The 13,821-nt window shown below is 36.8% G+C and overlaps 1 protein-coding gene across 1 annotated transcript; it reads left to right on the top strand.

Moving 5' to 3' along the window:
- The first annotated feature begins 4,145 nt into the window (after positions 1–4,145).
- LOC107810934 (17.6 kDa class I heat shock protein) lies at positions 4,146–4,808 on the top strand. Its single transcript, XM_016635769.2, has one exon. It carries the CDS (start codon positions 4,229–4,231, stop codon positions 4,652–4,654), a length of 426 nt encoding a protein of 141 aa, XP_016491255.1. The 5' UTR covers positions 4,146–4,228; the 3' UTR covers positions 4,655–4,808.
- The last annotated feature ends 9,013 nt before the right edge of the window (positions 4,809–13,821 follow it).

The raw sequence follows: 13,821 nt of genomic DNA, 5'->3' as shown, positions 1-13,821 counted from the left end.
GTTATCGAAGGATATAGTGATGCAAATTGGATAACCGGCTCAACAGAAACAAAGTCCACAAGTGGATATGTTTTTACTGTTGGTGGAGGAGCAATATCTTGGAAATCTTCCAAACAGACGTGTATCGCTCGTTCTACAATGGAATCAGAGTTTATAGCTTTAGATAAAGCCAGTGAAGAAGCTGAATGGCTTCAAAATTTCTTAGAAGACATTTCGTTCTGGCCAAAGCCTTTGGCTCCTATTTGCATACATTGTGATAGTGAGGCTGCCATAGGACGGGCAGGGAGCGTTATGTACAACGGAAAGTCTCGTCATATACGACGAAGATATAACACCGTTAGACAACTACTTTCTAGTGGAATTATCACTATTGATTATGTAAGATCAAAGGATAATGTGGCGGATCCGCTTACAAAAGGCTTAACTAGAGAGGGAGTTGAGAAATCATCTAAGGGAATGGGACTATGGCCGAGGACAAGTCAACATGGCGGTAACTCTACCTAGAATTTTGGATGTTCCGAGATCTAGGTTCAAGGAGCTCAAACAAAGTTGTGATTGACCGGTTCAACATTGTCAAAATAAAATCTTTGGTCCATTCTCGTGATGAAGACAATGTTCAGTAACAAGGATAGAACTTTACACGTTCTTTAATGATTACCAAAGTTTGATGAGGTATCTATCAAATAGTGTCAATCTAAAGGATTACACGTTTAGGAATCACCTACGTAAGTGTGAAGTGTAAGCCGCTTCAAGGAGAATTCTGTAAGGCCAATTCTCTACGCACTTATGAGACCAGGCAGTGTTCATGGCTAAAATGAACACAACAATGAGAACCAAAAGACGGTTAAGGGTTGGTTGTGTGACATATGGTTGTCTAGGTATACACTAAAGTTCGACGGTTCAAAGATATCAAATCTACCGATTGACCGAGTATATCCGACATATGTTCACTACGGAAAGTTCAAAGGGAAATCTACTTATCCAAATGCAATTAATCCTTACTTGCAAAATCACATAGCTTTCATCTATGATCTTTCTTGATACAGCCATTCCCATTCATGTGGGGGATTGTTGGATTTTACGCCATTGGGCTTTAAAGTAGAAGAAGTGTGAATTGGAAATGGAGGGAAAATGAAAAATTTGAAGAAGTGAACTTTTGTCTTGCACTTTGTCCCTCATTGGTGAGGGACAACCACATTTGTGTGCTTATATATAGAATCACTTCTTAAAGCTCTTAAAAAGAGTTGAAGAGAATGAACCCTCGCGCCGTCGTTGTCGCTCGACTCGGCTTTGACTTTGGCTTTGTCAATCGATCGATAAGATTATTTTTTGGACAAAATTTATTTAATTATTTAATAATTAATTAAATACCAAATCACTGCTGAAAATACGCCAGAATCCTGCTGAAGATTCAGAGGGTCTCTCTGGCCGCGGTTCTACCGCGACAGGCAGATTCAGAGAGCCTCTATGACCGCCGTTCTGCCGCGGTCGCGGTAGAACCGCGGCAGGCAGCGTATTCTTCTGAAAAGGCACCTTTTCCAGACATCTCTTCTGATAATTGCCTATAAATTCTGAGGCAAGGCTCCATTTTCTATATACGAAAAACACTCCAGAACTTCTTTCTTTCTGAATACACTGCATCCTAATTCGCAGTCTCTCTCTCAAATTCGTAAGTGTGATTTTGCTCCGTTCTTTGAGTTCGTTGGTATCCTGCAGTTTGTATTACCACTGTTGCAGGAAGGTTTATTCCGTTTTATCTTGGGAGGATTTAATCCATTACCTTGACAACGTGTGAGGGAGTTAAAATTCCTTAAGGACGCACAAGAAAATTGTGGACTCGGAATATTTCTTATTGTTTACTGTTTTTTGTTCCAGTTTTTTCCTTCTAACAGTTTTTATTTTTATTTTCTTCCTAATTTTGTGTTTCCACACAGAAGCGATTTACAAACTACAGGTCAAGAAAACAAAAGGCGAGCTAGGTTTTTCGCCATCCTTGTATCTCTTTATGATCATACCAGATGAGTAAAACTTATCCAGTTTTATTTCAATATTTTACAAGCTTATAAAAGTTTCAGTAAATTAAAGAAGTTTAAATATAAAAATATTCAAACACTTCTAAAAACAAACACTAATTTTTCCAGTCACAACCCCTTCTCCGTTGTGTCCTCATTTTTATGCGACTTTTTGAGCCTTGATTCATGAATGAAATGTAAGCCTCTTTTTATGGGGACATATATCTGGTCTCTGCACGCTCCTTTTCTTATGAATTTTCAGCACTGACTCTCTAATATTTCCATGGTATTATTATTAATTAGGGGATTAAAAGACAGCAATAGAACTCTTAAAACTTATAATTTACCCGATTCAAATAATTTCTAACCAGCAGCGATTCCGAAAATCAGAAAAAGAAGAAAGCAAAACTCACATTATAACTGTACAACCAAGCACACAAGCTGAGCAGGAATAGAGAAAATTGAAAGGGACAAAGGAAACTGGAAGTTGAGTTAAACGACTATGAAAATCTGGAGGAAGATTAATGTAGAGGTTGGGCAACGTGGAGGAAGAATAGCGAAAGAGCATGGGCGTTCAGCTTGAGGGCGTGTTAAAAACTTGGGAACCTAAAATGCCCCTGCGACCCCAACCTCCTCAAACTGTCCCTTATTAATAAGGGAATAGTAATATTACTGCTTAAAAACTTTACGTCTTATTAAAATACTAGTGATTGTAGCCCAACGACTATTTAGTGCTTTTGGTGATAAATTTATGTCTTTGAAGGCTATTTGCAACAGGTTTGCCATAATTGACATCCAATATGCAAAACTGGATGTCAAAAGAGCAGCTTAATTTAATTTTTACTTTATAACTCAAACACACTATTTAATGACATTTATGACATGTTCAAAAATAATCTATTTATTAATATTGGGTACTCACGCAAAACGCGTATTCTAAAACTAGCATTATTGAAATATGAACATATAAGAAAATTGACAATATCATATAGGATGAAAAAAGCTGTAAAAAAATATATTTTATAATATCTTTATTTCATGTAAATAATTAAAAAAAATTCTATTTTACTTAATGTAACATATTTATGCTTTTAGTTTATTTTATAGGTAATTTTCTTACTTTATCATTTATGATATTTGTATTAAAAAGTAAAATAAAGCAAAACGTATAAGAAAAGGAACGACAAACAAATCCCCCAAACCAAAACTTCATCCTAAATTCTCTTCCTCAACCACCAGTCTCCTTCCCCACTTTCTTATTTCTATCTTCTATCATCGGTTGTCGATGTTAATTTAAGAATACGAAGAAAGAGAAAGAGGAACGTGGGTTAAGGTGGTGGACCTAATGAGGAAAAGGGATTGAGAATAAAACAGAAATTTGGTTCATTGCTTTCACGAACTCTAGGACTTTCTTTATTTTTCTTATTCGATTCAATTGAATTTTCTTTTGTCTTCAATTTGTGCTTAAATTCAATTATGAGAGATAATTAAGAAATAAACTATACATATTTATGTGCCTCCATGACCATGTATAATAATTTACACTAAATATAGGATTTTAATTTGCTGAAGACCAAACGTGTGATGCGCATTGAAGACGCTGAATACCCTTCTGCGTTCATAGTTCAATATATTAGCATCGTGAGTTTAACTCTGGAAGTAGAGAGGAACAAATTTAATCGTAGTTCTTCGCGGATAAGAAAAAAAAACACGAAATGTAAAAAATATTGATTAATTTAGAAGAACCAGAACCTATTATTATTATTATTATTATTATTATTATTATTATTATTATTATTATTATTATTATTATTATTATAGTTATAAGTTTCACAGTTCAAAGACGTACAAAAATCATTTAGATGATCTGCTTAGTAAAATGAAATAAAAAAATACACTTTTAACGTAAACAAAAACGATTGAGCAGCAAAAGCCAGAACTTTCCATTTTTATCATCTTATCTTTTGATAAATACTCAATTTGACGACACTAAATTGCTCTAGAAAACACCGGTAATTACCAAGGACTAGCTAACTCTAGATGCCACGTTAGAAGACTTAATTATTACTTTAGAAGACCCTCGAAATTTCAAGCACCATAAAGTTTTCCCTATAAATATTAGCATAAATTAAATTGTCAATCCCAGATTAAACAAAAAGCAAAAAAGAGAAGTTCCAAGAAAGTGATCGATCACTCAGCTATTATCCGTTTCGAAAATGGCATTGATTCCTCAACTGCTTGACGATATCTTCCAACCCTTTAACCTAATTGGCTCAACTAATGAAACCTCTAAATTTTCCAACCCGCGAGTTGATTGGAAAGAAACCCAAGAAGCTCATGTGTTCAAAGCTGATCTTCCAGGGCTAAAAAAAGAAGAAGTTAAAGTTGAAGTTGAAGAAGGAAGGGTTCTGCAAATTAGCGGCGAGATCAGTGGTGATGATAAAGAAGATCAGAAGAAGGAGAATGAGACGTGGCGACGCATCGAGAGACCACGTGGCAAGTTCTGCAGAAAGTTCTGGCTCCCTGAAAATGCGAAACTTGATGAGGTGAAGGCTTGTATGGAAAATGGGGTTCTCACTGTCACCATTCCTAAGCAGGAGATCAAGAAACCTGAGGTCAAAACCATTGAGATTACTGGCTAATTAATTAACTCTACCTGAGGTTAAGAAATCTGATGTTGTCTTTTATCTTGGGCATGAGCTATGTGTGGCATTTCTTTTAAGTATATGAGTTTGTTTCTACTATGTAATCGTGTAATTAGTGGTTTGTAAGCAATAAAAGTTGTTGTTTGTAAAATATTCACGACTCGGGATCCCAAAATTTTAATTTCTTATGTAAACATACATTTGCATTAAGTTTGAACTCGATCGAACGAAATCGAACTTTAACGGTCACCTAAAATCCTAGCAAATTTCTCAACTGTTAGTCTATCACATAAATGCTTCATATCAAGTCCAACTCTGCACTCACACACCTACTGTTCCCTTTAAGGTCATCAATAATTGGCCAACATATCGTTGGCAAACCAATTCCAGAGTTAAAGTTCCATCCTGTGGGTTAAAAATCCTCTTGTGGAGCCCAATTTACGATATAGCCCCTTCATTAGTTTGAAACTCAATCTCCTTTCGAAGCACATTAGGCCCATCATCAAAAATCAAGTCTTGTCTAGTGACCCATAGAAATGGTATCCCACTGTTAATCAAACCATGCCAAAATTTCAAATTTTGGTCAGGGGACATTACCACTACTTACATATATTACAGATTTCTTAGGTTGTCTGCCCAACCATGTCATGCAAGTTCTGTCTTCTTGCCTCAAGCTACCGGTCCCCAGTCCGGTGGCTGATCAACCGGCTATTCGGGTTTTTAAGAGAGCATGTAGTGGACCAATATTGTAAAGAGAAATTTTCATAAACCACTAGCCCAGTAACTATAGTTTGTCTAATTTCGTTCGCGCAACGAATACATGAACCAAGGCAAAATACAGAAAAATAAATTGTTCTTGTTGGGCGTCAAACTTAAGGCCTCCACTAACTAAGAGAACTCTAACCAACTAAGCTACAAGAGTTTGTTGCTCTCTTATTTCTTTCAAAAGAATTAATCTCTTATTTAATGAATTTGCTATAAAAATCAAATATTGCTACGAATGGTAAAGTTATTGAAAGTATAGCTACGAATGATAAATACAATGTGAATGTTTGATGTGTCGCGTAATTTTCCCTATTGTAAATCTTCGAGTAAACTGAATGAAGTTGTTGTATAATTGGGCTTTTGAGGTCTTGAAAAGTGTCGAGTAATAGGGCTGAAGCCTTCCTCATTTTTGAAGTTTATTCTAAGAAAAATTTCAACGTTGGATGCTCAATATCATGTTTGCAGATGCTTGGAAGATGTCGTCGCCTCAAAACTGATTCCAACTCAGAGATGCAAGTCACCAGACGATATATGTCTTCATCTCCTAATCTTGTTGATTCTCACAAAAAGATGGAATCATATTGAGAAAATATAAATTTAGTTTTTATGCATTATGTAAAAAAAAAATTACACTGTTATGTTAATTTAAATTAAATGAACACATATTCTTTTATATCATAATTGACCTCAGTATTTTTGTACACCCCTTAAAAAATAATAAATAAAATATATAATTTATCATGACATGTCTAACTTGTATAAGCTAGGATTATATACATACAAACTATAGTACTACAAAAATAAAAAGGAAAATGGAAATAAATTGTAGTGAGTGAGTGATCAGCTTGTGCACTTAACTTAATAAGTAGAACCATGCATTGTGGTCAGAGGCGGATGTAGTATTTTGGGGACCTTAATCAGAAGTGTCGAATTCAAACTTCAAGAATAAAAAAAATTGGTAGGCAGCCTTCCCTTTTTAATGGGTTACGTGACATGAATTTGGGATTAGTCAGAGCCTAATAATGCGGATACCGGACATCGAACGGAAAATAAAAAAAATAACTTAATAAATTCCTTAATTTAAGTAGTAATTGGATTGATATTTAGTTACCTTCAAGCACGGGGATTTCCCCTTCTTGAATGAGCTTCTCCAGATTGAAGTAAACCCAAGCACAGGTAGCACTATATACAAGTGTGAAAAGTGATAACAGGTATTTCAACCTCCTCTCCCACATCAATGGCAAAAGAAATTACCTATCAGTTATATATAATACAACATGGCTCCTCCGGAATGGTTTTGGTAAGCTTTGAGACACTTAGTCTCTAAAAGTAGCATTAGAGTTAGAAAAGTCAACCAAGAGTTGGCTTATTGGTAAAAGACCTCGGAATACAGATTTTATGACTCGGATAATTTTGTTAGGTGATTTGGGACTTAAGAGTGTGTCCGGAATATTTTTGTGATGTTCGGTGTAGAATTAGGCTTGAATTGGCGAAAGTTAGTTTTTGGCGATTTCCGGTCGGCAGTGGAAAATAGGCTACGGGGTCTGAATGGAATTCCAACAGTTAGAACAAGTTCGTAATGTCATTTCGGATATGTCTGCAAAATTTCAGGTCAATCAGAGTTGTTTTGGATAGTTTCGGCGTCGTTGGTGGAATTTAGGAATTTCAAAGTTCATAGGCTTGAATTTGATGTGATTTTGGTGTTCGATGTTGTTTTTAGTATTTCGAAGGCTCGATTAAGTTCGAATGATAGTGTGGGACGTGTTGGTATATTTGTTGAGATTTCCGAGGGCCTCGGGTGGATCTCGAAAGGTTAACGGATCAATTTAGACTAGAAGAAAAATTGCTGCATTTTTCACAGCAGCATGAAGAGTAACTCGGGTGAACAGTACTCGGGAGAACAGTAAAGCGCATGAGCAGTATTTAAATAAACCCGCCGCGACCATTAAACCCTTTTTACACCATTTTTGAACGGGAAAAGAGCTTTGAGGCGATTTTGAAGAGAGGAAATCATTGTTCTTCATTGAGGTAAGGATTTTGGACCCTAAAACTCGATTATTTGTGATTAAGGAACAAAATATCAGTGTTTAATTCATGAAAATCAGTAGAAAAAGGGGGAGTTTGGTTTGAGATTATGAGACCTTCTAGGGATGATTTGAGGGGTCAAACGAACTCCGCTTTTCGAGTTCTTTGTATGTACGAACTCGTGAGATGATGAAGAATATTTTAGTATAAAGTTTGTCCAGTTTTGGGACGTAGGCCTGGGGGGTCGGGTTTTGACTGATTTCGGGTTTAGTGCTTAAAATCGATATTTTTCAATTGGAATTCATTCGCTTAGCATAATTTGATGATAAAAAACTGAACTTGGTAGATTTGGAGCACTCAGAAGTTGGTTCGAGAGGCAAACGTGTTGCAGAGTAGCTTTTCGGGCTAGTTCGAGGTGAGTAATAATTTTAAATGCTGTTTTGAGGGTATGAAACCCCGAATTATACAACGTTTGGTTGTGTTGAGGTGACGCGCACGCTAGATAACGAGCATGGGGTCGTGCACCATTGGCGATTATGATTTAGTCCATCCTGAATGACTATTTTTCTGTATATTTGGTAGCTAATTATTTGATATTATTATACTTTGGGCTAAATGCCATATTTGGGCTTCGTGCCAACTGTTTGAACTTTGAACCCTTAGGGGATCGTTAATGATATTTTCCTCACTGTTTGATTTCATACTTGTGCTCAGTCATGCTAGATCTTTCAATGTTTTCAAAACTCAGCTATGTTAATCTGTTTTAGAAACCTTAAATGATGTTTTAAAGATATTTTGAGCTGAGCTGCATATTTTTACTATTGCCCGAAGGGCTTATGAGATTCTAACTGAGTAAGGTCGAGGGCCAGTGTTGTGAGGATACTTTTGGGTCGGGCTACACACTGCAGTAGTGATACACTAATTATGATAATGAGCCCGAGGGCCTGAGATTGTACGCCACGAGGTGGCTTGATATTGATATGAGGTCGAGAGCCTATTTATGATGCCACGAGATGGCTTGATATTGCGCTTGGGACCCCTCCAGGAGTCTGCACACCCCTAGTGAGCGCGGGTACCCATTGTGACATGAGATATAGCCCGAGGGGATGGTATTGTTCTATGATATTGCCCGAGGGGATGATTTGATGTTATCGTGCTCGGGGGACAGTTCTTATGTGTTTACCATTCCTAGTTATTTTTCCTATCTATTGTTGACTTCTTAAAAAGGTGATTTTATGAGATTTCATTGTGAAATTGTGTTACTGATTTAATTATGCCTCTGATAGCTAAATGTTGTGTTTAACGTGATTTTATATCATTCGGTCTTCATTTATTCTTATTACTCACTGAGTTGGAAGTACTCACTTTACTCCCTGCACCTCTGTGTGCAGATTCGGGCGTTACAGGTCCTGCTACTGAGGGTTGACAGTTCTAGCAGATCTTCGGAGGTTTACTAGGTAGCTGATTGGCGATTCGCAGCCCAGTGCAACCTCCTTCTATCTTATTTCTTTTCTGATTCAGTTATTTAGTAGTGGAGTAGACTTTCAGGCTGGTAGTATTGTTTTAGATGCTCATGACTAGTGACACCCCGATGACGGGCTGTGTTGGCTTTTATTTTCACAAATTATACTGTTAAATGCTTATTTTGGGATTTTATTTCTGATTAAAGACTTAGTAGTTATTATTTTAATTGCTTAAAGTGAATTGGAAGTGAGTCTGCTAGCCTTGTCTTCACGAGAGGCGCCATCACGACTGGGTCAGGTTTAGGGTCGTGACAAGTTGGTATCAGAGCCTAGGTTATATAGGTCTCACGAGTCATGAGCATGTTTAGTATAGTCTCGCGGATAGGTACAGAGACGTCTGTATTTATCCTCGAGAGGCTGCAGAATCTTTAGGAAAAATTCCATATTCTTGAAATTCTTGTCATGCGAATTTGTTGATCCGAGAACTAAACTTTTGTTATTCTATTCTCTCACAGATGGTGAGGACACGCGCTACCGGTCAGGATGGACGACCACCAGTACCACCAGCTGGAGCCACTAGAGGCCGAGGACACGGTCGAGGCCGTGGTAAGGGTAGAGGTGCAGCCCTCACAGACTCCCGCCGCCCGCACACCCGATCCAGTGGTTCAGGGAGTGCATACACCGGAGGCATATCCAACTTAGCCGGTTGCAGCTGCTCAAGATTATGTTTTGTTTCAGTCTGTCACAGAGATGCCTCTGTATTATTTGATCCCGGTTCCACCTTTTCTTATGTGTCATCATACTTTGCTTGTTATTTGGGTACGCCCCGTGAGTCTCTGGTTTATTCTATTCATGTATCTACCCCGGTGGGTGATACTGTTGTTGTAGACTGTGTGTACTGGTCGTGTGTAGTGACTATTGGGGGTTTGGAGACCCGTGTAGATCTGTTATTATTGTGCATGGTGGATTTCGATGTCATTTTGGGCATGGATTGGTTATCTCCGTGTCGTGCTATTCTGGATTGTCATGCCGAGACAGTCACATTGGCTATACTGGGTGTGGCACGGATCGAGTGGCGAGGCTTGACTGATTATGTTCCTAGTAGGGTAATCTCCTTCTTGAAGGCCCAAGCGTATGGTTGGGAAGGGTTGTCTGTCATATTTAGCGTTTGTGAGGGATGTTGGAGCTGAGACTCCCAGTATTGATTCTGTCCCAATTGTGAGGGATTTTCCCGATGTGTTTCCTGCAGACCTGCCGGGCATGCCACCGGATAGGGACATTGATTTTGGTATTGACCTGGTGTTGGGCACTCAGCCCTATATGAGAATTACTCCCAAAAAAATCAAAAATAAAATAATTTTCCTTGGTGTGCAATTTTGTGATATTTTTGAATAATTATTTGTATTTGTCTGTGCATGTTTATTTGTTAAATTAATAAAAATACAGAAATATGTCGCATTTTGCATGTAGGATTTAATTCTACAATTGTTAGTAATTAAGTTTGTTTTACAAAAAATGAACATTACAAAAATAGGCATCTTTTGTATTTTTAGCATTTAATGTCCAAATATACAATTTTATGCTTAATTATTACTTAATTGTGCGTTAATTATTATTGGGAGTTAATTTGCGCTTTTATAACTTACTTTAGTTCTTAATAATAATTTAACGATTTTTAGAATTTAGTTTTAGAAAAATAAAAGAAGAAAAGAGAGCAAAAATACAAAGAAAAATCGGATTGGGCCACTTCTTCAAATTTCAACCCCAAGCCCAAACAATTGTCCAACCTTCCCCACGACCCGGTCCATTTCAAACCGGGTCGACCCAATCCATAACCCAACACCCCCTATCTTGCATTTCAAAAAAAAAAAAAAACCCTAAAAAACCCTAAACTCATCCGCCCCCTTCTCTTTCTCTCTTCTCCTTCACCATCTTCAAGCTCCACCATCACCTCCCATGGCAGCTGCCCTTCCCCCTCATCCTCACAACCACCCCCTCACCACGTCAATATACACATACACACACAGTGGAAATGGACACACGCAGCAGTCATTCATGGTTGTTGCTTCTTCATCTTCGTCCCAAACGACATCTGCGTTTTCTTCTTCGTTCAAGCATCCATGGCCGCTGCTTCATCTCCTCGTCGTCAACCTCCCATTCCCGTCGACTACAGTCGACAACCAGTAACGACCCAAGCAGCCTCCAGCTGAACCCACCACCATCTCCGTCCACCCGCTGCTCCCCACGGTTGCCCTTCACGTCCTTTGCTGCTGCTGCGTCCACTACTGCTTCTGCTTCTTGCTGCTGCCGCTGCTCAACCAGCTGCTTCTTCCTGCCTCTGTCATCGTCTTCTACAACCTCGACTCCAAGCTCTGTTACGTCCAAACGCACCTCGCTTCTGCTGCGTTGTCACTGCTCGACAAGCAGCTATCTTGTTTCAGCTGTGCCGCTGCCACCATTTCGTTTATTCGAAGTTTTGTCGAGGTCGTCGATCGTCGTTTTAAGTTCGTCAAGGTTAAAGGAAGGTGAGTTCGTCGTTGAATTCAAGATCCGTTAGGTCGTTGGCAGTCTTGGCGCGATAATCGTGTCCGGACAGATTTGTTCTCATTCAAGTTTATCGTCGTTCCGTTCCGGTTAGTTGTTTAACCAATTCGTATTTATCGTTTTCTTATTTTTCTTCAGTTTGTTTCATGTTTGTTTTATTGTTCTTGTTTATTTTTTTAGGGTAGAAATTGTTAGTTTAATGTTTGTTAGATTCAAATTGAAATTTAATTAATTATTTCTTCAATTTATTTCATGTGTTTTTCAGAAATTGTTAATGTTGTTAGATTCAAGTTTAAATTCATAATTGTTTCTTCTTCGATCTTGTTATTTGTCTAAAAGAATTTAGTTGTAATAGGGAAATATGTTGGTTTAATCATGTGAATCCGTCATATTTTGTTGTTTAAAATGGATTTAATTCATGTTCATCTTGGTTTGAAGTTCATTTTAATCCAGTGATTTAATGTGAGTTTATGTTTTGGTTTTTGATTCGTTGATGAATCATGTATTGTGTTGTTAATATTGTTGTTTCATTGCTCATCCATTTTTGGTCTAAGTTAACCAGGATTGGTTCCCAATATGGTTGATTTATTCACATTAATTTGATGTTGTTCATCTGTGTTCATATGAGTTGTTGTTGAATTTGTTTAGAAATTAGTCATATTGGCTATATTTTGGTTAAGTTTGATTAATTGATTGGTTATAGCTGATGGGGTAGTTTGGTAAATCGCAGTACGTTCAGGGATAAAATGGTAATTGCAATAAGGTCGGAGGGGTAGTTTGGTAATTGAACATTTTGTAATTCTTTATGTTAAGCATGGGGGACAAAATGTAATGGGGTGTGAGTGATATAATTGTTTAATATAAATGGGGGATAAGACATAATGTAGTGGAGGGGAATATGGTAATTGTTTATGTTAGGCATGTGGGACAAGATGTAATGGGGTGAAGTTGATATATTTGTTTAATGTAGTGGGGGATGAGTGGGAAGATAGTGGGTTTGGTAGGATAAAGTGGTTGTTATTAATTGATTAAAGGGTTTGGGATGAGATATAAATAAGAGGTTTTGAATCAGATTTTAAAGGGAGAGGCTAGGAGGATAGACAGAAAAAATAGAGGAGGGACAGAATACAGAAGAGGACGGACAGATAGAGAGAGAGAAAAAAAAGAGCTGAATATTTAAGAGAGAAAGAAAATTCCGAAAAATATTAAAACTTTCAAGAAAAAGAAAAGAAAAGAAAAAATACAAATAAAAAAGGGAGCTGGAAATTAGAAGAGAGAGTAGTGCACACATGACAAATATTCTGATATACGGGTTTAGAAATTAAGGGTTAAACATTAATTAGCCTTTCAAATCTGAAAATTCCCTTGGTTTCTGTCCGTTGTTTGTTGTCGGTGTTTCTGGATTTTATTTTGATTTTCAAATCTGTTCCTGGGCTGTTGTTTCTGTGCTGTATTGTTATTACTGCTGCTGATTCTCATCTTCATCTTCCTTTGTTTCCAATACCAGGTACACGACTATAATACTAGCTATTGCAAGCTAATAATGTGGAAGCATGAATACATATGAAGAATGAAATTTTGAAGTTTTAATTTCGTTTTTTTTTCTTTGTTCCTTTTGTTGATCGTATTTAAGCTATTTCATGTATTACTGAATAATAATTGGAATAAGAAAAAATAACATAAGTTAGTCTTTAATGAATCGGTTTGGCAAAACGGGTTAATTCACTAGTTATGAAGGTTTCAAGATTATCAACAGTAGGTTAATCATGAATAAGTAGCTAAATTTAGCTAAGGCATGAATTTAAATTAAATTTCGTAAATTAGGCATTAAGGCATGATTTGAGTTCAAGCAAGATTAGAAGAACGTTTAAGTCTAATAAACTTTCTAATAAGCTTTAGTAATTATGGTTAAATCTAGTTTCAAATGGTTGTGAATAATTAATCTCAATAATTTTTTTTATAACAATACTGAGTTGTATTTGATTCTTTTGGATATTAGTTGTCGAATTTTTATTTTATTTATAATTTCGAAATTTTGAGTAAAATTCCTTTTTCATCAATATTTGTATTAATCTAGAAATTAGCATGCCATGTTTTCTTAAAATAATAAAAAAAGCTAGTAATTAATTAGGACTTTCTTTCTTTATTTTAGAGACTAATTTTAATAGAAAAATGTAGTCGCTCTAAGATTTGTCCATTTAAAATAAATGAGATGAGCCTCGCTTAATAAAATGTATAAGATTGTGGGGCCCTCAATAAATGTACATTTAGTTGCTTAGAATTCGGGAGGAGCCGTTTAGCAAATTTCACGGCCTTACCCAAAATAATGATACGCTAGTCGCTTTAGGCGCGTATTTAATAATGTTA

This window comes from Nicotiana tabacum, chromosome 10, assembly GCF_000715075.1.
Source record: "Nicotiana tabacum cultivar K326 chromosome 10, ASM71507v2, whole genome shotgun sequence".
In the NCBI taxonomy this organism is placed as follows: domain Eukaryota; kingdom Viridiplantae; phylum Streptophyta; class Magnoliopsida; order Solanales; family Solanaceae; genus Nicotiana; species Nicotiana tabacum.
Note: the sequence above shows the minus strand (reverse complement) of the source record. Positions and strands in the feature narration are given on the sequence as shown.

Excerpts from the sequence above, each read along its gene's own strand:
- LOC107810934 (XM_016635769.2), top strand. The coding sequence starts at position 4,229 with ATGGCATTGATTCCTCAACTGCTTGACGATATCTTCCAACCCTTTAAC.